At 36.5% G+C, this 27,634-nt stretch overlaps 1 protein-coding gene across 4 annotated transcripts in view; it reads right to left on the reverse strand.

Moving 5' to 3' along the window:
* faf (ubiquitin carboxyl-terminal hydrolase-like faf) overlaps positions 1–27,634 on the reverse strand; it is a 1,099,079-nt gene that overhangs the window by 15,796 nt on the left and 1,055,649 nt on the right. For all 4 annotated transcript variants that reach the window (XM_090401226.1, XM_090401227.1, XM_090401224.1 and 1 more), the window contains one exon: positions 17,726–17,872. In XM_090401226.1, coding sequence (XP_090257352.1) covers positions 17,726–17,872 — 147 coding nt within the window. The remainder of the gene's footprint in view (positions 1–17,725; positions 17,873–27,634) is intronic.

The raw sequence follows: 27,634 nt of genomic DNA on the forward strand, positions 1-27,634 counted from the left end.
AAAATATGAGCTGAGCAACCAACTCCAATCAATCCACTGCCAAACCTAGTTCTCAATTTATGGTACACGTTGTTTCTTCCCTTTCTCAAACATCCACCGAAGTTAGTATTAGTATTGTCCGCTGACAAGGCTATGACTTTATCTTTAATCTTCCAAGATTTTAACAAGTCTCATATGTAATTCATAAGTCGTTCTGAGCTTTCACTAGGAAGGTCTGTAAATTCTAGAATCATGGTTTTAACACCTTTTTTCTGGAACAAAATATCGAACTATCAATGGCACTAATTTTGAAGCATCATGGGTTGAAGTGTCAATCAGGATAGATATATAATTTGCTTTCTCCATTTCCAGTTTGAATTGCTTGATTGCAAATGGAGCCAAAGCATTTACAATTAACGTTTGTGTTTTTGTTTGTCCACAGGTAAATTTTCTATGATATAACTTACGTATTATTTTAGATGTACAATCCACTGATTGAAAACTCTAGTTGTGAAAACATGTGTGATACGCAAAAGTTGCTTCTTCTGCAGCAAGATTCTTTTCCACTTCCACCATCTCTTTCTTGATAAGAAATAACTGACTTTTGTAATTGTACTAGCTCAAGATAAAGATTTATGTCTTTTCATAGCAATATGCTGATTAATGTCAGACTTTCTGCCAAGCTCGATGCTAAACAAGCCACCACAAACCGTACACTCCACTTTATCTGTCTCGCCCAATTTAGTAGATTTTTAAAAAAAACAGAAATTGAGTTTTTAAAGCGTCTGTATAATCCCACTTCCTTTTTGGAATTTTCAACGTTCAACAGGGCCAGAGGAGAATTGAAAAACCATACATTTTAATAGCAGCCATACAGTAATTAATACTCTGCAAGCACCAACCTGTTTCTCTTGGAGCAAGCTTCTAAAATGCTGAGCCAACATCACAGCACATCAAAATGTCAATGCACGTGCACACTATTCTAATGACCTTATCATTGTTGCAGTCAGGGGCGCGCCGGCCATATGTGCAATGTGTGCAGTGCACACAGGCACCAAAGAGGAGGAAATACTTAAAAAAAAAAATGTTTTTTTAAAGTGATTTTTTTTGGAGGGGGGATAGGGGGTGCCAACTAAAGTTTTGCACACAGGCGCCGGACACTACTGGTGCACCCCTGGTTGCAGTGTTGCCATCACTTGCCTTGAGAAAATAACAACATGTCTACAGGTCCCCGTAATGATGGAGAGTGATGTTTGTAATACAATAGAAATTGTAACTCATCAAATTTGTTATTCAGTCTTGAACTCTAAAATACAGAACAAAAAGATGTCCCGAAGAGTTTCTTAGGAAAACGGGACGCATTAGCCAAAAATGGGATGATGAGGTAGGGATCCCAGACATCTCGTAAAATACGAGATGTCTGGGATCCCTACCTATATACAAAATATATTAAAAAATTTTTAACTATGTTGTTAAGCATACAGACTACAAATTAGTCTTCACTACAACTCAGAAGCAAGTCAACTTAAAACCTACCAAATTCATACAAACAACAACAACAACAAAAAAAAAAAATTCAAATCCCATAATACTGAATACAGATTCCACATCAACCAAATTGTGACATCATCTATAGAGGCTTGATCATTAGATCACTATTGTCATGCCTGCAAAAAACACTTTTGCAATTGCAATGCCCCTATCCCTGGTCACCTTAACAATAGCAACAAAAATAATAAAATCCAAAATAAAACATCCATAACTAGTAAAACAGAAATTGCAATCTATGCATTAGAACAAAGTCATATCCCTTAGATAGAAAAAACCATTACCTTAGACCTTCAAAACAATGAAATTAAGCTACTTATTTCCTAAACCATATCCAAACAAATAACTCTATAAATATCCAGCATCCTTATGTGCTCAGGAAATTGACAGCTCTGCAACATTAAAATTATTTCCAGGTTTTATCAAGTAATAAATTACTAGTAATTTGATAACTCCATCTTGGTTGGGAGTTCCCAATCAATTCCAAATCTCTAATCTCATCCACACTTCCTGCAGTATGGCACCATCAATATAGTACACAGCCTTATATTTCTGCACTACAAAATGCAACTTCTTGCACTTATTGCTATTAAAACTACAACCCAGCTCCTTTATCCCAGTAAAATGTCTATTCAAATCTTCCTGAAGGGAATTAACATCAGCAGTGCACTTATAATTCTCCACATCTTTGCATCATCAGCAAACAACTGAAAATCCCCAATCAGTCCACATGCTATATCATTTACAAACAAGTTAAACAGGGCCCAAGAACAGAACCCTGGGGGCTCGCAACTGGTTACCCCCTCCATTTCTGAGACACTGCTCCATCGTGGACAACTTGCTGGTATCGTTCAGAGAGCCAATTGCCAATCCATCTAACCAATATACTATCTATTCCCATCATTTGTAGCTTATACACCAAATTATCATGTTGTAATCTATCAAACGCTTCTGCAAAGTCCAAGAATACCACTGTATATGATTCTCCCTTATCTAACACATTCATAACCTTATTATATGTAAAATGCAAGTAAATTGCTAAAACAGGACCCATCCTTTACAAATCCATGCTGACCATCATAAAGAATGCTATGTCCATCAACCAAATTTTGTATTCTATAACTGATCAATCTCTCCAACAACTTGACTACAACTGCAGTTTATACAGAATGGTCTATAATTGGAAAAAGAGAAAATTCTTTCTCTTGCTTGCCATACACAGAAAAATTCGCCCGAGTTAACCTTGAGTTAAGCTGAGAACAACATATCGCATGGAGAGAAGTATGCTAAAAATAATATTAAGAGATAGGAAGACAAATACCTGGATAAGATCTCAAACAGGTGTCATGGATATTGTAAAATACATTAAACAGGCTAAGTGGAGATGGGCTGGCCATATTGCCAGATGCAGTGATGGGAGATGGACTAGAAAAACAACAGAGTGGAGATCAATGGATGGAGCAAGACAAAGAAGAAGGTGGAGGGATGAACTGGAACAAATTGCAGGAGTGAGATGGATGAGAGAGAGAGAAAACTGAGTGGTCTGGAAAATCATGGCGGAGACCTTCGTCCAGCAGTGGACAGAACCAAAAGGTTGAAGAAGAACAGTCACCTGACCAGCTAATCTCCTCTCATACTATACCTTTTCTGTCTTTACCATGCTTGTCAACCTTCCTAGCCTGCACTTTATACTCTTCATGGATTCAATCACCACCAACTGTCTTGTACCTCCACCATAGCATTTTCTTATCCAACACAGCTTGCTTTTCACTCTTACTCTATTTACTCACTTAACCCTTGGTATGCAGTTATACATTGCTTGTGTCTGATATTGCTGTGTGAATTTCCATGAACTGTAACCATCTTTTATGTTCAGCTCATCTACCCAATGTACTGATGCTAATTGACTACAGAGCTTCCTATAATCACCTGCTTTATACTTCCACATGTATGTATCCATTTTTGACATTCTATAACTGATCTTTTCTTGTTTCACCATTTCCCAAATAAGTAACTCATGACCACTCTCACCAACTGGCAGCAGTGTCAACACTTCATTAGCAACTTCATCTTGTGAAATTATCCAAATCCAAAACATTAATGCCTCTAGTTCAGTGGTCAGCAAACTTTTTAATATGAAGGGCGCAATACTGCGGACGCCATGACGATCGCAGGCGCTGCGTTGCCGAGTCCTCCTGATTTAAATAATTAAACTTAAAATTACAATTGCCATGAATAGTTTTGAAATGTCTTTCTATATTACTTTTTCTAGAAATAGCCACACTATTATACACTATTATTGCATAATAAACAAATACATTTGCCATTATGATTAATAAAGCAAGGCGCTCACATCTGATCTGACAGATACATGCTATTTGTTAACATGAATATTCTTTTTTTGTATTCATTTTTTATTTTTTATGGTATTTTATATTCATTCATATGTGACAAAAATATGTTGTAAAAGTGAGGTAAATAAAATAATGTTAAAATTTAAAATCTAATTTTTCTTAAAAACAACTAATCATAGAATTTCTAAGCCTGAAACGAGAGAAAAAATGCCTGTGTCATGAGCCCTCTGTAATTTTCAAATTTTATATTGCGCTTTTCATATTAAAAAGGTTGCTGACCTCTGCAAGATGTGCTTTACATTTATGGAAAATACTAAAGAAAGAGGTAAGGAGCTTGCTCCACCTTTACTACGAGTTGCCCATAAGGCACTACTTATGCTTGCATCAGCCAAAAGTTTTAGTTTCTATATATTTGGCACGAAATTCTTGTAGTTTCTATATTCGGCTATGAAATAATGTTGGATTCAATATTCACTTAATTTGTACCATCATGTATAATATTTGCAGTGTTTTTTCTTTTATGTTTTCTTGCATTTTAGCACATACTAGTAAGGAATGTATCTCTCTGATATACTGCAATTTACATTGCAAAATTACCGCTGCAAGCTCCAAAGCAGTTTATAATAATTTCTCTGAGGGCGCACTAAAATTTCACTGAGCGGGCGCCCGCGAGCACTGCGTTGCTGACCTCTGCTCTAGTTATTTCAGTCACATACCGAAGCAACTAGATTTATCTCTCAGAAATTCAACAAACTCACTCTCCTTGTTCCGATACACTATATCCTCCTTCCATTCTATATTCCTGCAATTAAAGTCTCTAATCAGGATCATCTTCATTTTACATACCTAACCAATTTGCCTAAACATTTCACTATCAGTATTCTTTACATTTCCTAGCCTATAACAGCATCCTATCAGATATGCTAGCCTGTTAATTTCAACTTCACACCACACAGATTCAAAATCTGTGCATTTACTATCAACTTCCACACTGTATGGACACGATTCCTCTGTAATCATTAACAGCACTCCCCTGCCCCTCTTTTCACATTCCTATCCTTCTAACAACTTATCTTCCATTTCTATTCCCAACATGCTCCTCAGTCAACCTAGTTTCACTTATTCCAATTATCTGTATGCCAAAGATTGTTATTATTATTGTTCCGGGCAACTCCAAGGAGTCGACAGACTCATCGAGGGAGGCCCTAACATCATGTCAAGAACAACTATTCGACATTCACAAAGTATCTATCATACCTTGCCTTGAACTCATTCACGGTCGTAGCACCCACAACAGACTCTGGAAGCTTATTCCACTCATTCACTACTCTCCAAGTAAAAAACCTAGCTCTAACACCTTTGTCAACCACGCTCTTGCCCAGCTTCCATTCATGGCCCCTAGTCCTCCCACCACCAGTCATATTTTCAAAAATATCTTCTGGATCAATCTTATAGAAACCCTTCAGTAATTTGAATGTCTCAATCATATTACCCCTCCTTCGCCTATCGACCAATTTCTGCAACCCACAAATCTCCAACCTATTCTCATAAGGTTCATTCCACAGACCTGCTATCATCTTGGTCACTCGTCTCTGGATCCTCTCCACTTCCTCCCCATCACGAAGAAACCCTGGTGTCCATAACTGGGCACAGTAGTCCAGATGGGGTCATATCAAGGCTCGATACAGAGGAACAACAACTTGTTTGTCTCTGCACGTTAAAGCATTTTTCAGAAGCCAAGTGATTTGGTGAGCTGTTTTAGTCACTTTTGCAATGTGCCTCTCCCCCCCCCCCAACTTCAATTCCCTATCCACCAACACTCCCAAATCCCTGGCCTCATCAATCTTCTGGAGTACGGTTCCACCAATGCGATATACTGCTGCTATTCTTTTCACCACAAAGTGCATAACCTTACACTTTGGCACATTAAATTGACATCCATTTTTCCTAGCCCAGTCCTCCAAACTATCCAAATCATCCTGTAAAATTTTGACATCCTGTGCACTCATAATTGCTCTATCCAACTTTGCATCATCAGCAAACAAGCGAACACTTCCTCTCAAATCCTTTCCTATATCATTGATGAACAAATTGAAAAGAAGTGGTCCAAGAACAGAGCCCTGTGGCACTCCACTAGTCACAAGCCGTCCTTTAGACTCAACTCCTGAATAAACCACTCTCTGGTATCTCTCCTTCGACCACCCTCCTATCCATCTCACCAACCCTATATCTATCCCCATCTGCTCCAGTTTACTGATTAGGGTTTTAAGTGGTATCCTATCAAAAGCCTTGGCAAGGTCCAGTAGTATTACTATAAACCCATTACCCCTATCCAGTTCAGCCGACACTGTGTTATAAAACGTGAGCAAGTTACTGAGGCATGATCTAACCTTCACAAAACCATGTTATCTCCCATACAATATCCCATTTTCATCTATCCAATCCTGTATTCTTTTCTTGACTAATTTCTCTAAGACCTTGACAATGATTCCTGATATGCTAATCGGTCTGTAATTTACAACAGCAGTCTTGGAACCACATTTATGCAGTGGAACTATTTTCCCCTCCTTCCACCCCCCCTCGGGACTAACCCAGACCCAAGACTCAAATTAAACAAAATTTCGTGTGCCTGCCAGTCATCTTTCTCCTTAAATTCCCTCCATAGTTGTTTCTTTTTTTGCAGCTCAAGCTTAATGGTGTTATTCATCCATTTAACCCCTAGTTGATTTATTATTCAGACTCTAGGTATACAGTCAGCCATTGCTTCATGCAAACACTTCTTAACTACCTCCCATGCACTATCGACTTCTAGTCCTTGCAGTTGTACATGCCATGGCACTGAACCAATCAAACTCCTAAGCATGTCATACTTTCCAGCCCGATAATTCCACATGTATCCTGTCTTAATTGAAAATTCTACACCTTTAGCCACCTCCCAAGTCAAGACCCTATGATCACTCTCACCGATTGGTGGCAATGTGGTCATATTTGTTACAGCCAAATCCTCAGATGTAATTACTAGGTCAAGCACTCTCTGACCCCTAGTATTTTTCATTACATGCTGTTGCAGATAGTTATTCCTTAATAACCGCATAAAATCCAATTCCTTCCTCCCGTCTGTCCTCTCCTCACTCCGATCAATGCGACCATAGTTGAAATCTCCCATAATAATCACCCTCCTTCCACTCATTTCTTCTATTTGCTTGTGCATACTGTCACCACCATCTTTTCCATCACTTGGTCTATAGCAGCACCCAATTGTATATTTAGTTCTGCTAGTCACAATCTTACACCAAATGGCCTCAAATGTGCTCTTTTCTCTATGCTGCAATTCAACTTCTATTCTCCTTGGCTGCAGCTCATCAGCTATCATCAACAATACTCCTCCCCCCATTTTATTCTCCATGTCATTCCTGAACACACTATACCCATCACATTCGATCCCACTAGCTATATCATCTACAGTCAGCCATGTTTGACTAATACCAATAACCTGTGGTCTGGAAGTGCCAACCATGGCCAAAAACTCTTCCTTCTTGTTCCTAATACTCCTATCATTAGTGTACATGAATTTAAGACCCCCATTAGCCCCAACCCTACCTTGATGCCTTATATTAACTATCCCACTCTGATTTGTTGTCCTTATTTGCTCGGGCATATTATATTCATTCTTACATTCAACTGCATCCCTAAGGACTGTATATCTACCCCCCCCCCTTAATAAATCTAGTTTCCCTGATGTTGAAAGTTTATTTTTCACTTGGTTAGAGTATAATAAAATTAGTTTAATCCTTTTTCCAAGTGTGAGCAACCAATGTTTGCGCCTGAAAGTATCCTCAGGGCTGGGGTAAGGTGGTACAACACCAGGGCAACTCGTTGCAAAGGTGGAGCAAGCTACCAACACTCCTATCTCAGTATCTCCCATAATGCAAAACACATCTCCTTGTTTGCTCACACTTGGAAAAAGGATTAAACTAATTTTATTATACTCTAACCAAGTGAAAAGTAAACTTTCAACATCTTTCTCTATATCCAGAGTAAGTTATTAAAAAAGGGTAGCACACCATTTGGCAACTCCTATAGGTAGAGATGACCTGCTAATGCTTCTGCCTGGTATCTCCACTTGGGCCTGGCTCCCACTTAACAGACCTCAATAAAGGTCGAAACTAGTCTGGGTTGTAGCCCTTCCTTAATGCATAACATAACATTAGACATATCCGCAAGGAGATGTGTTTTGCATTATGGGAGATACTGAGATTGGAGTATTGGTAGCTTGCTCCACCTTTGCAACGAGTTGCCCTGGTGTTGTACCACCTTACCCCAGTCCTGAAGGTGCAAACTTTGTTTGCTCACACTTGGAAAAAGGATTAAACTAATTGTATTATACTAGTTTCCCTGAATTTGCACATCCACCACATTCAGCAACACTTTCTCAAGTCTTCTTACACCGTGACCATTCAAATTCAAGCCATCCATCTTATATAGATCCTTTCGCCCATCGAACTCACTCCACACGTCCACAAATTCCACACCACTTGTCATACATAACACATGCATAAAGTCATTCACAATTATGGTCCTCCTTTTAAACATTTCACTGTCATACTGTGGCAAAAGACTAATCATTCTAACTCTCTCACTCTTTTCTTTTGCTACCTCAAACAATTCATTTGGGTCTTCTATCATTTCGATTTTGTCTCCTTTCAAATCATTCGTACCTGCCACAACAATCATTTCTTTCACCCCTTCCTTTTGCTCTGTAATAGACTCAGTTACATCCTTTATGGTCGCAGCAGGTTGGTACGATTTTGTCAAATCCTCTACTATCACACCTCGTACTAACGAGTCTCCATACAGCACTCTATCCTTCATTTTGTTCATGTTCCCACTCATACGTCTATTTTTCCTGTCATACTTTTTATTATTGGCTGGTTCATTCAGTTGCCTTTTGCTCATACGCTCTAGCTGCTGTTTTGCGCTTTGTATCGCACCATTCAACAATGCAATCTCACTCATTGCATCTATCTCATCTTTTTTATTCTCAGTAAAACCATTAATACTATCATTCGCACTTTCTACATTCACACTCTCACAATTCTCTGGTACAACCTCGCCGTTTCTTGTCATATCCCTATTTTCTTCATTCTGAAGTTTGACAAAAATATCACACTCACGATCCGAAATACTCTTCAATTTCTCATTCTCCCTACATTTTCTACACACATTCACTCCTTTATTATCATCTAACCACACTCCGACTGCACCCTGCAAAGCGTACATTTCGCAGCTAGTACACTGAATCATCTCTTTTATACTACCGTTCTTTGATAAAAATGGCGAACCATCATTACTGGCCGTTATTTTCCTTCGTACTGGAGCCATACTTACTTGCAACGTATTTTATCAAATTATAACACACCAAAAACACACAAAAAGATGCACTAAGAGACGCAAGGCAAACAGAACTACGAAATATTAAATAAATTTATCAACGATAACTGAAAATAATACTCATCTTATCCGGAGCTTTCACGAACACTACACACTACGAATCCCTCTAGCGGTGACAGCCCCAATAAAATATGTTATAAAGACACACAAAATACTCTAAAAACACGAAAATCATTCTAATATACTATAAAACCAATTTTCTAAGGAAAAACACACACAAAAAACACCAAAAATCACCAATTTTACCATTATTCCAAGGTAATTGGAATAATGACTCAATTAATGCAAAAAACTCAGCACTCATGTTTTGAATACTCCTTATATTTGTGTACAAACATAACAATTCCTGCATGTTTAAGGCCATTCTATCAGCACCAACATTCTTTATTTAGGCTGCTATACCACATCTGTCTCTTTGGTCTGACCACTCCTGTTTCCCTGATCCTGACTCTGATTTCCATTCCTACTTGTCTCATCCTGACCTTTATGCATTCCATCACCTTGTACTGCAGTAACCACATCTTCAACCTTGTATCCATCCTCCTCCCATTGTACAATCTGTTTAGTTGTGCTGTCCTGCTTCACGAGTAGACTCTGATCATTTACTACTTCTTGACTGTCTTCTCAGAAAACAATAACCTTTCTAAATGCCCAATGCCAAACCCATTCAAAGGCAATCCATCAACTTTAAATGATTCCAACTTTTCTTCAAATTCACTCCATAGATTTACAAACTGAACTCACTTTGCTTCACACATCTCAGCCATCTTACTATTCATCATCTCTGCTCTCTCTCCTTCTCGGTTCACTACTGTCATATCTGGGCAACATGCTAACAACTTTTTAAACAACATCCTAACCACAAATATCTAATTTTGATGCCCACTCTTTCCTTCACTGCAATGCATCAGTTATATGTTTCATTATTTCATCAGGAAAGCATGTTTCGTGCACTTTATTGGTCATCACCTCTAATGATCAACTCCCCATACAAACCCCATATATTAATGCTTTTCTTCTTTTCATTTAAACTAAACAGTCCACAAATGTAAGAAGCCTTAATATTTTGTATTTACTTTTGATATTCTCATATTATATTGTTCTGAAATTTCATTTAATGATTTTATTGATCTTTGTAGATCACCTTGCGATGTAACTAACACAATTCGATCATATGCACATAATAGTGTATCTTTATTTGCAGATTAATTTGTATACCAAATGGGTTATGCTGTTTCCAGATTGTCATAATTTTATATATATATATATATATACTAGGGGGCTCCACCCCCCCCCCCCCCCGATGCCCAACCCCCCTGAGTTCCGGACTGGTAGGCCAGTTCTCCTTGAATTCTGATGACTCAAAATTTGAAGACTTGAAAGGGAGGGGGTCCCCCCGGCTCCCAATCCCCAAGTTCCGGACTGGTAGGCCGGTTCTCCTTGAATTCTGATGACTCGAATTTTGAAGACTCGACACTCAGGGTAGCCCGAGTTTCAAAACGTTTCAAATAAATTGACAAAAAATGTGACACAAAAACGTTACAAAAAAGGCTTATGATTTTATATTATAGAGTATATATATATATATTTTTTAAAAAAATATTGAATGACTAGAAACCGAGAAAAATGAAAACAAAGTTTAATAGTACAACTAGTTTCAGCCTTCTTCAGGTGCACATTACAAAAGAAATAACAAGTAAAACCTAGAGGAAATAACTGTAAACAACACGGAAAGTTGTTTACAGTTATTTCGTTAACCGCACTATACAAGGTATTCCTGTATATACAGGAATACCTTGTATAGTGCGGTTAATTGGTTCCAAGAAGCGTCCATGCTATGCAAAACCGTGTTGATCGAGGTCTATTTATAAAGGTTTTCAATTTAATTTGTTTATTACAAAAATTTAGGATAATAAAAATGTTTAAAAATTAAAAAAATTGTTATTTTTATTAACTAAATAACAAATAAAATCCTTTTAAACTGATATAAAAGTTCTAGAAAACAAAACAAATATTGCTTCAATTTTAGCATACAGTAATTTACTTTTTACTAAGGTAGTATTTTAGTGTTCATTGAACCATCCTTGTCTTCTTTGTCTCTTCAAGTACTAGATCTCTGTAGCATTTGATGGCATTATTGAGACTTTGTCTCATTTTGATGCTTCTTTCCAAATTCGGGTCGGCATTTATGAGAAAGTCGGGAGCTTCATCGATTTTTCTCACAAAAGTTGAAAGGTCAGCAAAGGAAAATTCTTCAACCATGACATCAGTGGGGGTCATCTTCTTCTGCTTCATAGGCTCGTTGTTGTTCCAACTCCAAAAGGGTTTCATCATTCAGATCATTTGAATGAGAATCAATACATTCGTTCACACTGTTATGATCTAAACTTGTAAAACCAAGATCTTTGCAAATCTACACAATTTCTGTTGAGATTTCCTCTTTCTGTGTTGCAAAGGCAACAAAGTCCTTTGAACAATGCGGGAAGATATTATGCCATACGGCTGTCATGTTGCTTTGAGTCATCTCTTGACAAGATTCATAAATATTTTGAATGGCATCTTTTATGTTAAATTTCTTCCAAAATTCACTCAAAGTCCAAGAATCTTCTTCTGCTGCAGCTTTAATAGCTTGAGCAAAAGTTCGTCTTAAATAGTAAACCTTGAAAGTGGAGATAACGCCTTGATCCATCGGCTGCAGAATTGATGTTGTGTTTGGAGGGAAAAAATGAATCTTGACATTTTCATCTAACTCAGTCAATAGAGTTGGATGGCCTGGTGCATTGTCTAATAAAAGCAAAATTTTGAAAGGAATATCATCCTTTTTACAATAGCTTTTTTAACTTCAGGGCAAAAACAAGTTTTAAACCAAATTTCGAAAATTGAACGAGTCACCCACGCTTTTTTTATTCGAACGCCAATGAACAGGTAAATTGTTCTTTGTAAAGCCCTTAAGAGCTCTTGGGTTTTCTGCTCTGTACACTAACAGTGGCTTCAATTTTAAATCATCTGATGCATTACCTCCTAGTAAAAGTGTCAATCGGTCTTTTGACACTTCATACCCAGCTTGTGTTTTTTCCTTTCCTTCTCTGCTAGAAATGTGCATGATGGCATTCTTTTCCAGAACAAGCCAGTCTCGTCAGCGTTAAAAATTTGATAATCTGTGTAGCCTTCCTTCTCAATAAGCTCCTTCAATTCATTGGGAAATAATTCTGCAGTTTTAATGTCAGCACTAGCACTTTCACCTTGGATTCTTACGTTATGGAGTCTCATACGCTTTTTGAAATTGTAGAACCACCCGCGACATGCTATAAAAGTTTCACTGGTTGTACCTCCTTCATTTCACTTTCATTTATTTTGTCATACAGACTTGTTGCTTTTGCCTGGATTATCATTTGACTCAAAGGAATCTTTTTCTGATTACAATCTTCAATTCATATCATTAGAAGGCATTCCATATTTTCCATTGTAAAAGATCGATTTCTCGTGATCACTTTTGACATATAAGCAGCGGTGCTCATTCCATGTTGTTTAATCATTTCTTTGCTCCAACACTTGCGGCGCTCGGGAGTGGCCAGTCAGTGTTGACAATGTTAGTGCAATAATAAAAACTGCATTAGACCAAAACCCAGCGTTGTTCAAAACCGCGCTATACAAGGTATTCCTGTATATTCAACGTAGAAACGTTGAAGTGTGCGCATTCAAAACTGTTCTCTCGTTGGCTTTATTGTTGGGCGTGTGCATGTGTATAGCATCTCGCAGATGCCAGTATTTGATTGTAGCACAATGACAGTCTGAAAGGTTGTAACTCAGGTTGTTGTTGAGATGTAGGGGGTTGAGAATAATTTGTTTTGATTCTATTATCTTTTTTCTAATTCATCCTGGCAACGAAAAATGTTATCAGACTGTATGGCTAAGGTTTTCTTCATTAGAACTGGCCGAGAACAGAACATGACTAGACAAAGCACTGGCTCGCATTCTCCCATAACTGACGTCTCTCTTATGTCCTTCAATGCGTAACTCGATTGATTTTTCTGTTTGGCCAAAGCATGGTATATCACAGTTGCACCAAATCTGGTAAACACTGGGATATTTAAGGTTGTGATGTCTGGGTTTCGGATCGCTCACTAAGGAGCATATTTTTGGAAGAGGAGTAAATAAAGTTCTTATGTTGTATTTCCTAAGAACCTTGGCTAATTTGGGTGAGACAGAGCTTATGTATGGTATAAAAATATTACCTTTCACACTACTGGTCTCTTCATTATTGTGAGTGGGTGGATTTAATAAATATTTGTCAATTGTTTTTTGTGAATACCCATTTAGTTGAAAAGTAGACCTGAGAAAATTGAGTTCTTTATTAAGTTCTATCTCATCATCAAGAAGAGAGCGAGCGAGCATAATGTCCTAGTGTAGAAATGATTCCAAACTTTTGAGGAGGATAATGATGGGAGTGACCATGAAGATATCTGTTGGTGTGGGTAGCTTTTCTGTAAATCGAGATTTTTAATTTCTCTGAGATACATACAGTTTGATGTCCAAAAAAGGAAAAGAACCATTAGCTTCAAACTCAGCCATAAATTTTATGTTCGGATGTTGATTATTTAGATGTTCTAGGAAGTTCAGGAGAGATTCACAGCCATGGCTCGAAATCAGGAAAATGTCATCAATATATCTTTTCCAAATTCTTAGTTTTAAAGGATAAGAAGTGATAGCGTTAGCTTCCAGATCTTCTAAATAGATGTTCACAAGTACAGGTGACAATGGATTACCCATTGCTAGGCCAAAATTTTGTTTATAGATGGTATCCTGAAAGTATCCTGAGTGGATGCAATGAGTAAGGCCGTGATCTTTTTAGATAATTTATCTTTGAGTAGTACAAGAACTTCGTCCATCAGAACATTGGTAAATAAGGAAACTATATCAAAACTAGCCATTATTTCATCTTCCTTAATACTAATATCTTTTATACATGAAACAAAATCTGCAGAGTTTTTAATGAAAGACGATTTACCGGAAAAACATTTTAGAGATTTCCCAAACATCACAACCTTAAATATCCTGGTGTTTACCAGATTTGGTGCAACTGTGATACACCATGCTTTGGCCAAACAGAAAAATCGATCAAGTTATGCATTGAAGAACATAAGAGAGACGTCAGTTACAGGAGAACACGAGTCAGTGCTTTGTCCAGTCATGTTCTGTTCTCGGCCGATTCTAATGAAGAAAACCTTAGCCATACAGTCCTATGAGACAAGTCTGATAACATTTTCCATCCAGGATGAATTAGAAAGAAAGAATAGAATCAAAAGAAATTATTCTCAACCCCCTACATCTCAACAACAACCTGAGTTGCAACCTTTCAGATTGTCATTGTGCTACGATCAAATACTGGCGTTCGCGAGATGCTATACGCATGCACACACCCAACAATGAAGCCAAAGAGAGAACAGTTTTGAATGGCCACACATTGTAGCAAACAGAACTTACATCCCTTCTATGAGAATTGCCAAGAAGGTGTCCTAATAAATTACTAATTATATGAAGAGCCAAAGGCTTCAATTCGGCAACATGAACTTATTTAAGTTAAGGGATATTACATCCCATATTGTTTCTTAGTCGGCATGAAACTCTTTGAGTTTCTTATTTGGCTAAGAAACAATATGGGATGTAATATCCCTTAACTTAAATAAGTTCATGTTGCCGAATTGAAGCCTTTGGCTCTTCATATAATTAGTAATTTATTAGGATACCTTTTTGGTAATTCTCATAGAAGGGATGCAAGTTCTGTTCGCTACAAACTTGGTATTAACTAAGTCTACCTACTCACTGATGAGACCTCAATAAAGGTTGAAACCGGTCTGGGTAGTGACCTTCTCTCATAATGTAGAACAGTAATACAGCTCCTAGGAGCTAAGTTCACATTATGGATAAATACCAAGAATAGTGATCAGAACTTGCTCCACCCTTACTACGAGTTGCCTCAGTTTACACTACCAAATGGGCAGGTGTTGCACTATCCAGGTATTTGCTTACACTTGGAATCACCGAACTTTATAAAAGTCTGTTTTATCTATGACTTTCTGTAGTTCTTTACAAACTTTTCTCTTTTTTTTGGTGCATATGTCTTGATTATTGTTATGTGACCTTCTAATGTTTTGAGTCTTATTTCTATTAGTCTTTCAGTCCAGACTCCCACAATGAGTTAACAGGCTCATCATGGGAGGCCCAATCAACCAGCAACATGTCTATTGTAATGAGCTTGGAAGTTATATACACTACTGGCACTCACAATGCACTCAGGCAATGCATTCCACTCACTGACAACTCTCCACATAAAAAATCTACTCCTCGTTCCCTTCTTCACGTATAAGAAAAATATTTTCTTACATATCTTTCTCCAAATACACTTGTTACAGCACTTATACAATCACTGGAAAGACTTAAAAAACTTGTCTGCTGTGATAGTATTTAGTTCTGCTGTTGCATTCTTCTGAATGTCATAAACATTATCAACTTGATGAAAATTTATTTATCACTAGGTTAGACTATAATAGATTTAGTTTAATCCTTTATCCCAATGAGAGCAAACAAAGTTTGCACCTGAAAATATCTTCAGGACTAAGGGATAAAGGATTAAACTAAATCTATTATATTATCAACTTGATGTTCTTCCAATCTCAACTTCGGAAGCAGAAAAAAAGTGTGGTCAAGTCAAATTATTGGAAAAAGGAGGCTTGCTGAGCACTGCAACCTACTTGTGAGGTAGAAACTCCTGCTTGTCAATCACTGTGAAAGAAAGTATACCGTATGTAACAGCTGCGAACTAGACTTTTCCAAATATTGGCTGCACATGCTTGATTCTCACCAACAAATGTTTCAGTACCTCTAGTAATAACTGCTTAGAGTTCTTTAAGTCTTAGTGACATAATGATCACTATTCTGCATTTTGTTTTTTGGTCTTGGGATCATACTGAAAGCACTAACTTTCATCCCCAATAATAATGTTGATTAGGAAACCTGCAAGCATACAACTGTGTGAATTTTCTATCATCATCATGCAAATGGTGTCCAATAGACTTTATCTCCATGAGTTTTTGTTACATGAATATTTCTGTATATATTTCTCTAATAATAAAATTATAATAAATCTTCATAGCAACCATCATATGATTGCTATGAAGTTAAAATTAACTATTATCCATAAAGCTGATACGGTAATAAAATTTCTTTTGTCTTTGACTTATGTTTTAATAATATTCTCCATCACCTACAAGGTTATGCAAATTGGATTTCCTCATTTTTTCTTCATACCCACTATTCCAGAAGCAAGAAATCACCTTATCAATCATCTAATGGACCCCTAAAGTGTTGTTTTTGGGATCTCCTTCCAATATATCCTCACCATCCTGAAAATCAGGTGATGAAATCTGCATAGAAAAATCCATGTGACCTTATCAAAGCTTTACACAAGAAAAAACTACAATCTCCTTACTTCAACATGCCACCTTCCTCTCATGAAATGCAGAAGTATGGAAATAATCTAGTGAATTTTAATGCTTAAAAAACACAGTTCTGTCTTATTATTTGGAAGAAAGATCCTACCTCAATTCCCTCTTACTTCTGATAAATGTCCCAATCTCTAGTCAAGATCAGTTTTCACTTTTTTTTTTAGCTAACTTTGGAATACTTTTTTGTTCACAATACTACTTCTCTCTTACTCAACTCCTAACACTTTATAAATCTCATATCTAACTGGACTGACTTTTGAATACTGTTTTCACATTTGTGGTGATGTATACAACCACATTTGATCGTATACAGAGGGCATACTACCTAGCTGATGATCCCTCTCTCTCTCACACACACACACACAAATTCCCTCCAGCCCTTTCTCATAGGTGCTCTGTTTCTACTTGCATTATGCTCTATGCTCTGTTTCTCTTTTTTAATAATAATAGGGATCTTCATGAACATTGATTTAGCAAACTGGCCATTTTCATTTTTCACTTATCTTTTAATCAAGTAAAAATATGAGCGCTCACTAGTGACATCGATATGAAGTTCAACTTCAAACTTATTGAATGAACCTCATATCTTCTTCCTTCATTCCACATACCTATCTTGTCAACAGCTTTTCCCATCCAACTCCAAATTTTTCAAAAATATTTTTAATAGAGTCCTTCTTTCTCCTTAACTACTGTGGCCTCTTATGTGTAGGATTGATAAGAGTAACTATGTGATGAGACCAAGATGAATTGGTAATCAACAATAGTTTGTTGATTACCAATTCAATGAAAATAATCAAACCTACTATGGAAACAGTACTAAGATGAAATTAACATAGGGAGGGAAAAATAAAAGCATATATATACATATAATTTTTTCAAGTTGCTTACTTCTTCAGGACAAAGCTCTATTGCTTTAGCTAATGTTACTCTTGCACTGTGTGACCTCTCCAAGAAGTAACCATTGGATGTTTCATTGGACTGAGCAGGAGGGGACCAGTTGTTATAACTGTACTGGCTACTATTGCCATAAGATCGCTAAAATAAAATATTATTTGAAATACAATGCATAAAATACAATGAGAATAATTTTAAATAATTTGGGTACTGAGAATACTTTTAAACCTAGATTTATTGCAGAGTAACAAGAAAAATTATACTTTAATATTTCTCCCTAAACAACAATGTGGCATATAGAATAATGGTCTGATCTACTGATCAGACATTAATAACTGGTAGGTATAGTTTTTCTTCTCTTATCTGGATGCAGTAAATACAGTGGAACCTCGGTTGTCAAACCTAATTCGTTCCCGAAGGCTGTTTGGAAACCGAATTGTTCGAAAACTGAAACCATTTTCCCATAAGAATTAATGTAAAATGGATTAATCTGTTCCCGAACCCCAGATGATTGTTTATTTAACCCTTTCCAACAGTACTTTATGCATAAGATAAGATCGTATACAAACATAATGAAAATGCATAAAATCTTACATAAAAAGAATAAACATAATAAATAGATAAAATATGGACGAAAATTGATCGCCTTTTTATTTTTGAGTATTGTACAGATCATTGATTTCACTATACTGAACTGAATAGCAAGATCCGAGACATAATCATTTGGATATGATTTCTTTTTTTATTTCTATCGTGGTTCTAACAACTTTTCTTTTCGCTTTGCTGCTATCACTATTTTTCTGCAGCCCCATGGTGGCTTAATTAATAATAATTTATGGAAAAAAAAAAAAGAAAAGAAAAGAAAATCAAGAAAACTCACTGCAAATTCGAGCAGGTGTCTGCACTGAACGAAGGCTTCCGCGTGCTTTGTGTGCTCAGCACGAGGTTGCCGTTTCCCTGTTTGGGAACCGAAATTCTGTTCAGAAACCGGGGTGTTTTTTTGTTCGAAAAACATGTTTGGGAACAGAGGCGTTCGACAACCAAGATTCCACTGTACTCTTTTTTTATATTATGGGAAAAACAATAAAGAAACATTAAAAATATATTAAAAAAGAATTTTTGAACATTTGTTTTAGCATTATATGACATTAACACTTTATATGTATAAAAAAGAATAAAAAGATTTTGCTTTCCTTCCATGCTGGTTATTCTTCTAATATACTGTTCATGAGCTTGTTCATCACATTTCTCCTTATATTCCTTCTACATTTTCTTATTATGCAGCTCTGATTAATGCTATTACTCATCCATTTAACTCCTGCCTGATTTATCTTTATAACTGCTGGAATATCATCTACCATTTATCCTCTGTCTAATGGCTTGTAAGCAAAGAAATATTCTGTTTTCAAAATATAGCTTCTGAGAGAATCCTTTTGTTATGATTACATTAAACCAGCTACTACAGGATCTTAAAGAAAAAGTGGGAATGTGGGAATTTGATCACACTTTAAATCACATAATGCAGCATAATTATCAATTCTAGATATGGATTTATGATGAAATCAAACATCACAAAAGCACTGGAAATTCCCCCTGCAATTTTTAACCTTTCATCTGTATGAATAACAGAATTCTCTTATGCAGAGATTCTCAACCAGAAAGACTAAAACCAGTGAAAGAAAAGTGCATTTATTTGTCCCGAGTACTAGTCAATATTACAAGAACCTGTGATTACTTGGCTTAAGTAACTTATTAAAACCAAATAACAATGACCCATTTTTTTTCAAGATCTTAAAGAGATAGCTAGTCAGATGAGCAATAGGTTGGTTAATTGTTTGCATTTTTTTTACCGAGCTTTTCCTAATTTGGAAAAGCAACAACAATTATCTTTTGCACTGATTCCAGAAATTTTTTCTATGTATTACAGATCCACAGAAGATGGTCAGAAATGATCATCATCTAATAATGAATTATCACTGGACCTTACAGTACCAGATGCTATCCTCACTTTTTTTTCTTAACAAATTTTCCTTAACCAATACTACAGAATGTTGGCTCCAGACACTGACAAGTGCTCAATAAGGTAACAAAGGAAGTTTGATATGTGCTTAAAAACTAGATAAAGGGCTTCACTTTATAACTGATATTGATCATGTCTGCTCAAAAGCAAATCGTCACAGTCAGCTTTTTGTCACAGACCTTCAACTTCTGCTATACAAGACATGGATCAGGCCAATCCTGATGTATGGTTCTAACACATGAAGTCACATAGTGGATTCAAATGTCAGCAAACTATAGACAAGCCAAAACAAATGTTTATGAATAGCATTTAATGCACCATGGTTCATATGAAACACACAGCTTCACTGAGAAGGCAATATCCCTGAGATCAAAACTATCTTATGCAAAAAGGGTGCAAAATTTTTTGCAAATGCTGCTATCCACCCTAACCTATTAATCTGTCAAGCAGTTGACTACAGTGCGTATGACCCTGCAAAACACAACAATCCCAAATACCGAACAGGTAATTTTTTTAAAACAAACTGCAGAAGCCCAAAATTGACAAGCCAAAGGCTCAATAATATTCCAAGCCTGTTATGGTCTATCACCCAACAGTAAACTAAAACAAATATCTTAGGACATCCCAAAAAATATACAAGTCGTTTTTTTTTTCTATAAATAAAAAAAAAAGGGGGAAAAGAAAAATAACTCACTAGTGTAGTCAACAGCCCACAATGGGCAAGCTGAATGTTCAATAATATTCCTTATTCTAGAAATTTTGCTGCAAATCTGACAATGGGATAAAGAACGACAGGTCTAATCAATCCATCTTGCCAAGAACATTTAACCTTGGTCTCTTTCTGGATCTGGCTCCCACTGATGAGCAATAAGGTCAAAACTGGTGTGGATAGTGACCTTCTCATAATGCATAGCATGTCTGAAATGGTCTGTGCTTTGCATTATGGGATATTAAGGCAATTGATGTGAAGTCAAACAGCTTCTATATACGAGGGCTGTTCAATAAGTAATAAGACTAATTTTACTGTCGCGAAACCACTCATCACAATATTAATTTCTGTGGAATAAAGAAATGTTGCTGTCTTAACAAAATAGGTTGATAGATGGTGTATACGGGTTGATGTGCCAGAGTGTCAAGTAACTAAACGCAAGCTTGTTTCGGCGCGCCTACGAGCCGCAACCAGTCATCGAAATGGAAGTGTCCTTGGAACAGCGTTATGCAATTAAATTTTGTGTGCGTTTGCAAAAATCGGCATTGGACACTTTTATCATGATATGCGAAGCTTTCCACGATGAAGCAATGTCGAGGGCAAGTGTTTTCCGCTGGCATTAAACTTTTAAGGAAGGAAGGCAAAATGTGGAAGATCTTGAACGTGAGAGGAAGACCTTTAATGTCCATCACAGAGACAATGATCAACAAGTAGCGATTATCATCAAGGAAGATCGCAGACTTACAGTACGCCAGCTGCATGTTGTCCTGAATATTTCTGTGGGAAGTGTTCACTCATTTGGGCCTGAAACGTGTTTGCGCCCGATGGATTCCCAAACTCTTGACACCGGAGCAAATGCAGCATCGAGTGGATGTGTGCACAGAATGGAAAGAAAGACTGGAACAAGAGGGCGACAACTTCTTAAAACGCATCGTTACAGCAGATGAAGCTTGGTTGTATTATCACTATGACCCTACAATGAAACAACAAAGCAGTGAATAGAAGCATCCGTCTTCGCCTACCCCCAAGAAAGCAAAAACTGTAAAATTGGCTGGTAAAGTTAAGACCATAATGTTTTTTGACTACGAAGGCATTGTTTACCAACACGCTGTAGAACCCGGGAATACTGTAAATGGCTCATACTATGCAGATGTTTTACGGACAATGGTACAGCACGTCAAAAGGAAGCGTCCATTGTTGAAGAATGGCTTCTTATTGCACCACGATAATGCAAGGCCACATATTGCTGGTGGTGTAGTGGACGTTTTGCAGAAGAACAACATAGATATCCTACCACACCCTCCATACAGACCTGATCTCGCACCGTGTGATTTCTGGCTGTTTCCTCAGCTCAAGAAACCACTAAGAGGATGCCATTTCAAAAGCAACAAAGCATGTATAAAAGCTGCAGAGGAGGTTTTGAAAGAACTCTCAAAAAACGGACTTTCATATGTGTTTAAGAAGTGGACGCAATGTTGGGACAAATGCATCGTGTCTCACGGTAGTTACTTCGAAAAAGACCATGTAAATGATGACGATTAAAGGTAATTTGTTTTCTGTATAATCTGTATATTTTCTGTATATAGTCATAACTTATTGAACAGCCTCTGTACAAGTAGCTTAGTCTTGAAGATACTTCATGTGCAAACTTTATTTGCTTACACTTGGATAAAGATGAAATGAGCATAAGTTTTTAGCAAGATTAATTCTAGCTTATAATTTATCCATGACTGAATTTCATACACTACTTTCCCTGAAACAAAAACCATATATCTATTAAAAAAAGTCAGCAAAAGTGATGGATAAAGATCACTCTGAAAGGAAGATTGATCTTCTTTTACCGGATACATTTACTTATCAAGAAAAATTACAATCCAAAACACATATTAGATAATTGAATAAGCTCCTTTATGAGGCTCTTGAACTGAGAAGATAGTCATGTAAAGAAACTATGCACTTATTATTATTCGTGACACCTCCAAGGAGTCCGAAGACTCATCACAGGAGAACACTTACTGTACAACTCTCCAAAATAATATATATATATTATTTTGAAAGAATTTCTGGTTTTCTGAAAATACATAAAGACTGCCCTGTGAGAGCCATTGTGAACTCTATTGACTCTCCTACATACAGAATAGCTAGTTTTCATTTCATACTATTAAGCATACATCAGTCAATCTAGATCATTTATCAAGAATTCTACACATATTCTGAAAACATCAAGGATATTTCTATCCATGTTACTGATATTTTAATCAGCTATGGCATTGTTTATCTGTTCATTATCCCCTTAGCTGATACTATTCTTTTTGTATCTACATACAAAATGATGGTTTTGTCTCTAGAAGTTGTGAAGATGTAAATACCATTTCTGTAAATTTTCCATGTTACTCCTCTAAAATTGATATCAGTATTTATGGCTATTTTGCCTATTTTTCTTAAGGAGTACCCGTTATATTATGTCACTGGCTTTTTACTCCAATTTACTTAAATCATTAATGATATTTTAAAGACATAAATTACATGAAAAGTATTCCTTCCATATTTTTTGTTTAATTTGTCTTTAAAATATCATTAATGTTTTAAGTAAATTGGAGTAAAAAGTTGTGAAGGTATTTTAATTCATTATACCATATTTTTACCATATTGAAACATAAGATCTATAGATGATATATTTGCTATTTGGCCATGATCATTCTGAAAATAAACAACATTGAATCAACAGCCAACATCCTCATATTGCCACATTCACCATGGAAAGGAGAGAGACCTCTGGTAGTTAATCCATCTTGGGCATCCCACTTATCTGCAGAACCTCTGGTGCTTTGTCAACCAGCATATATTGGGAAAACTACTTTTTACTGGCTGATATATGAAAGTTCTGCTTGTCATGCCACCAAGAAAATTGGAGTTGTCGAATTCGTAATTAATAGAGCAACATTTGTTCTTCTCCTTCATCTTAGAAAAGAGCTTCTCACTTTAGTTTTGATACCGATTCATCTTCCTATAAACAAAATTTTTAATGTCATACTAACTAACAAACGTTTACTCTGTCTCTGGATGGTGTTTACCAGATTTACCTTGTGAATATTATATAACATACTTTGGACAAGCAGGCTGTCCTGTGGGAAAAAAAAAAAAAAGAAGTAGCAAACATCAGTACTACACTGAATACCTTAAATCTCAAAAGTCTGATCATGTACAACACAGAATACAAACCAACATGGTATCCTTTGGAATGAGGCTTGCCTTCTAAAAATATCTTCAAAGAAAGTTCTGAGCCCTCTTACACTGGCCTAATTTGAATCAGAATGTTTACTTCTCTTCCTCTCACTACTCTTAAAAAAACAGGTCTGGAGATTTTCATTCTGTGTAAATATCAGAAATGATTTATTATATATTTCATATAATCCTTCTATTAATTAGCACTTGCTGTTATTGGTTAACCAATAGTTGCACCGTTCGTTTTAGTATGATATATTTGTGCTAATTTTATTACAGTTATTTAATATGTTTTCTCTGCAACTACAATCAAATCAGCAACTAGCATTAATTATGTTCTGGGAATAAGCCCTTTATTTTCTGGATGTCATTCCATCCCACTCTGGCATTCACTGTATGAGTAAGGGATAACATAAACTGGATCCACGATTGCTTTTGACTCTAATGTCACATGTCATCAGTGCATTTAAAAGTTATGAGGTTATGTAAACATGTGTAGGCTCAGGTGATGGTTTACATGCATAATTAAATTTAATGGAATAAATCTAGTGCAGAGAAATAATTACACAGGTAATAATTACAATATTTAGTCTCTGTCACAGAGCCATCTTCAGGAATGCAATATTAAAATTGTAATAGCACAAAAACATACAAAATAATAACTGGAAGACTCTAAATTAGACTATTTAGAGCCTTCTCCATAGAGGGGAGGTTCCCTCTATGGGAATGTTGGCTAGCCTTAGATGTTGGGCAGGAGGTCAAAGAATTAAAGTTTAACATAACCATATTTATTTAGATTTGGCTGATTTTTTAAATTTGCTGCGATGAAGCATAGTAGTTTTTTCTATGTGATCCAGTAAAAAGTATCCAAGGCATAATAAGCTAGACCTGAGTTACCATAGTTGTGGTGATGTATTTCTTGTGGAAGCTATTTTTTCTGATGCATCCTGGATATAGGGAATAGTAACAGCATTGATGTCGCCTGTATGCTGAGAAGGATGTGAAGAGATGGTAGGAACAATTAGTTTGTTAATCTTTTTGTCATTGTAACCACTGGACAGGAAAGTCTGGAGAATAAAGGAGAGTTCAGATGTAAGGTAAGCCTTGGCAGAAGAGAGATTGGAGGCTCTGGTGACAAGGTTTTGATGATACCATGTTGCTGGAGGGGGGGGGTGAGGAATGATGGGAAATATGTATGTATCTACATAACTACTCACATTTCTCTACTCACACAAGTAGAGAAACTGAGAAAGTAAGAGTGCCATCAGGCAGATATGTGATCAGAGTATATCTAGTAAAGGTTTCTGGGATGCTGGCTATGGAAATGGAGGATAGAGACTAACATGTCTGAACCATGTGGCCAAATAGAGAACACATCATGAATATATTTTGGCCACATAGAATGCTTGAAAATGGTAGTATCAAGAGCCTATTTTTCAAAATGCTCCATATAGAAATGGCCAATGGAGGGAAGAACCAATGGATGTACCTAAGTTGTCATCAACCTTTTGTCAAAAAGATGATGAAACAGCATCCTTAGCCTTGGTCATAACTTTGCAGTAACACCTAATCAAGTTCCTATTTTAGAAATTATGTGGCATATAGAGTGCAGTTTCTTCAACTTGTCCTTAATATTACCAACAACATAAGGGTTTGTTACTAACATGATTTCACACGCATCACCCACCTAAAAAAAAAACCCTTTATACTCTATATAAATTCTTCAAAGACAACAAAATAATTATGACTAGAGATGACAAAGGTAATGCTACTGCTCTCCTCAATACAGTGATTAAAATAAGAAAATGAATGGGCTACTGAGAGAGCAGCACGATTTATAAACCACCTGATATGATCCCACCAATTATAGGGGGGGTGACATAAAAAAGCTTCTAAAAATTTCATATCTTGGCCTCTTGAAATTGTTGAAAACCTCAAAACTTATTAGTATCCTGCATCCTCTCAAGATATACAGATTACTTTAAATTCATAAACCTAATTACACTCTTTGTTCCATAGTAGAGGCTATTGACTCACCCTCTTTTAAATTTGCCAAATAGTTAGCTAAATCTTTAATTTCCTCTTACTGACCATGCTTCATCTTATATAAAAAATTTCCAATAATTTCAAACATTTATTCCAAAATTTAGTTTTAAACAATAATGATATCATGATGAGCTTTGATGTCACCTCTTTATTTAAAAATATCCTCCTTTCTAACATTTTAAATTTATTGAAAAATGTCACCCCCCCCTCCTATCACTGATCTTATTATTTTTGTCATCCATACTGCTTGCGTCACTTGGAAGGACACACTATTATATAAACAGAAGGTACATCCAGTTCTCTGTCTCCCCTCTTCTGGCCAATTACTATATGGGGCATTTTGAAAAACGAACTGGTTTCCAGGGTGCTGGCTGTTAAGGCGGAAGAGGAAAGACTAAAAATAGCCTGCCTTTTCTAGATACTCTAATCATACATCTGTCCAATGACACCCTTTCTTTCTTAGTTTACAGAAAACCAACCCACACAAAATAAATATATGCATAAACTTTTCCATCACCTCCCTTCCTTCCTCAGCAACATGGTGTCATCGCAACTCTTGTCAGCAAAGTCTTCCCTTACAGATGAACTCTCCTTTATTCACCAGACCTTCCTCTTCTATATTTACAATGCCAAAAAGATCAACAAACTAGCTGTTCTTCCCATCTATTCATATCCTTCTCAGTGTACAGACTATAGGGATGCTATAACATCATTATAGTCTGTACACTGAGGCTACAGTAATGCTGTTATTATTTCCTTATCCAAGGCACCTCAGAAAAAAATAGCCACAACTTAAAAGAAATACAATCTCTGCATTGCTTTCAAACCTCATTTGAAGATGGCCTCACCTCTCCACTTTCCTAATGACCCTCTTCCTCCAACACTCTCTACTCTAGGTGTTTACAAGGTTCCTTCTTCTTTCAACATTATCGTCCAACTGGGAGAGCTGCCAACATCCAATAAACAAGAAATACATCTGCCACTATAACTATGGTAAGTCAGGTCTAGCTGACCACATCTTGGATACCATGTACAGGATGAGATAGAAAAAAAATTGTTATGCTTCATCACTGAAAATACAAATTTGGAAAACTCTTTTTAGAACCAGCAGCAAATCTAAGAAACCAGCCTAATCTAAATAAATGAACAGAGGTGGATGAACTGGAGGTTCTTAGGATATTGCAGAATCTCAATGTAAATACAGCTATGGGATTAGATGGGATATCAGCTAGGGTTCTGCAAGAGTGTGCAAGGGAACTGGCAATGCCTTTGACTAGTCTCTTTAATTTAATTCTCAGCTCTGGTAGAGTTATAAGGAAGTGGAAAGTGGGCAAAATAATTCCCTTACATCAGAGAGGTTCTAAGACTGCAGTAGCAAATTATAGACCAATCAGTATCTCAGAATTCAAGAATGGGTAGATAAAAATATGATACTGTATTGAGGATCAACATGGCTTTGTGAAGGGTCATCATGCCTTAGTAATTCACTAACTTTTTATAATACAGAGTTGGATAAAGGAAATGGATACATGATGATTCTGCTGGATTTTGCCAAGGCATTTGACAGAATACCACATGAAACTCTATTATACAAAATAGAACAAATAGGAATGGATAATGACTCTGGTTAAGTGGATAAGAGGGTGACTGCTTGACAGATATCAAGAAGTGATACAGGGAGGTGCAGAATTGAGGCGAAAACAGGTGACTAGTGGTATGTCGTAAGGTTCAGTGCTATGACCATTGCCGTTTAATTTGTATATAAATAATATAAGAAATAACCCAAAAGGAAATATTCAATTGTTTGCTGGTGATGCAAAATTAGGCAGAGTAATAGTTAATGTGGAGAGCATGCATTTATTTAAATAGGCTGTCAGTATGGCCAAAAGATAATGGGTGTCAG

Source organism: Typopeltis vanoorti, chromosome 12, assembly GCF_054136105.1.
Source record: "Typopeltis vanoorti isolate ZY-2024b chromosome 12, IOZ_Tvanoo_1.0, whole genome shotgun sequence".
NCBI classification, from domain to species: Eukaryota; Metazoa; Arthropoda; class Arachnida; order Uropygi; family Thelyphonidae; genus Typopeltis; species Typopeltis vanoorti.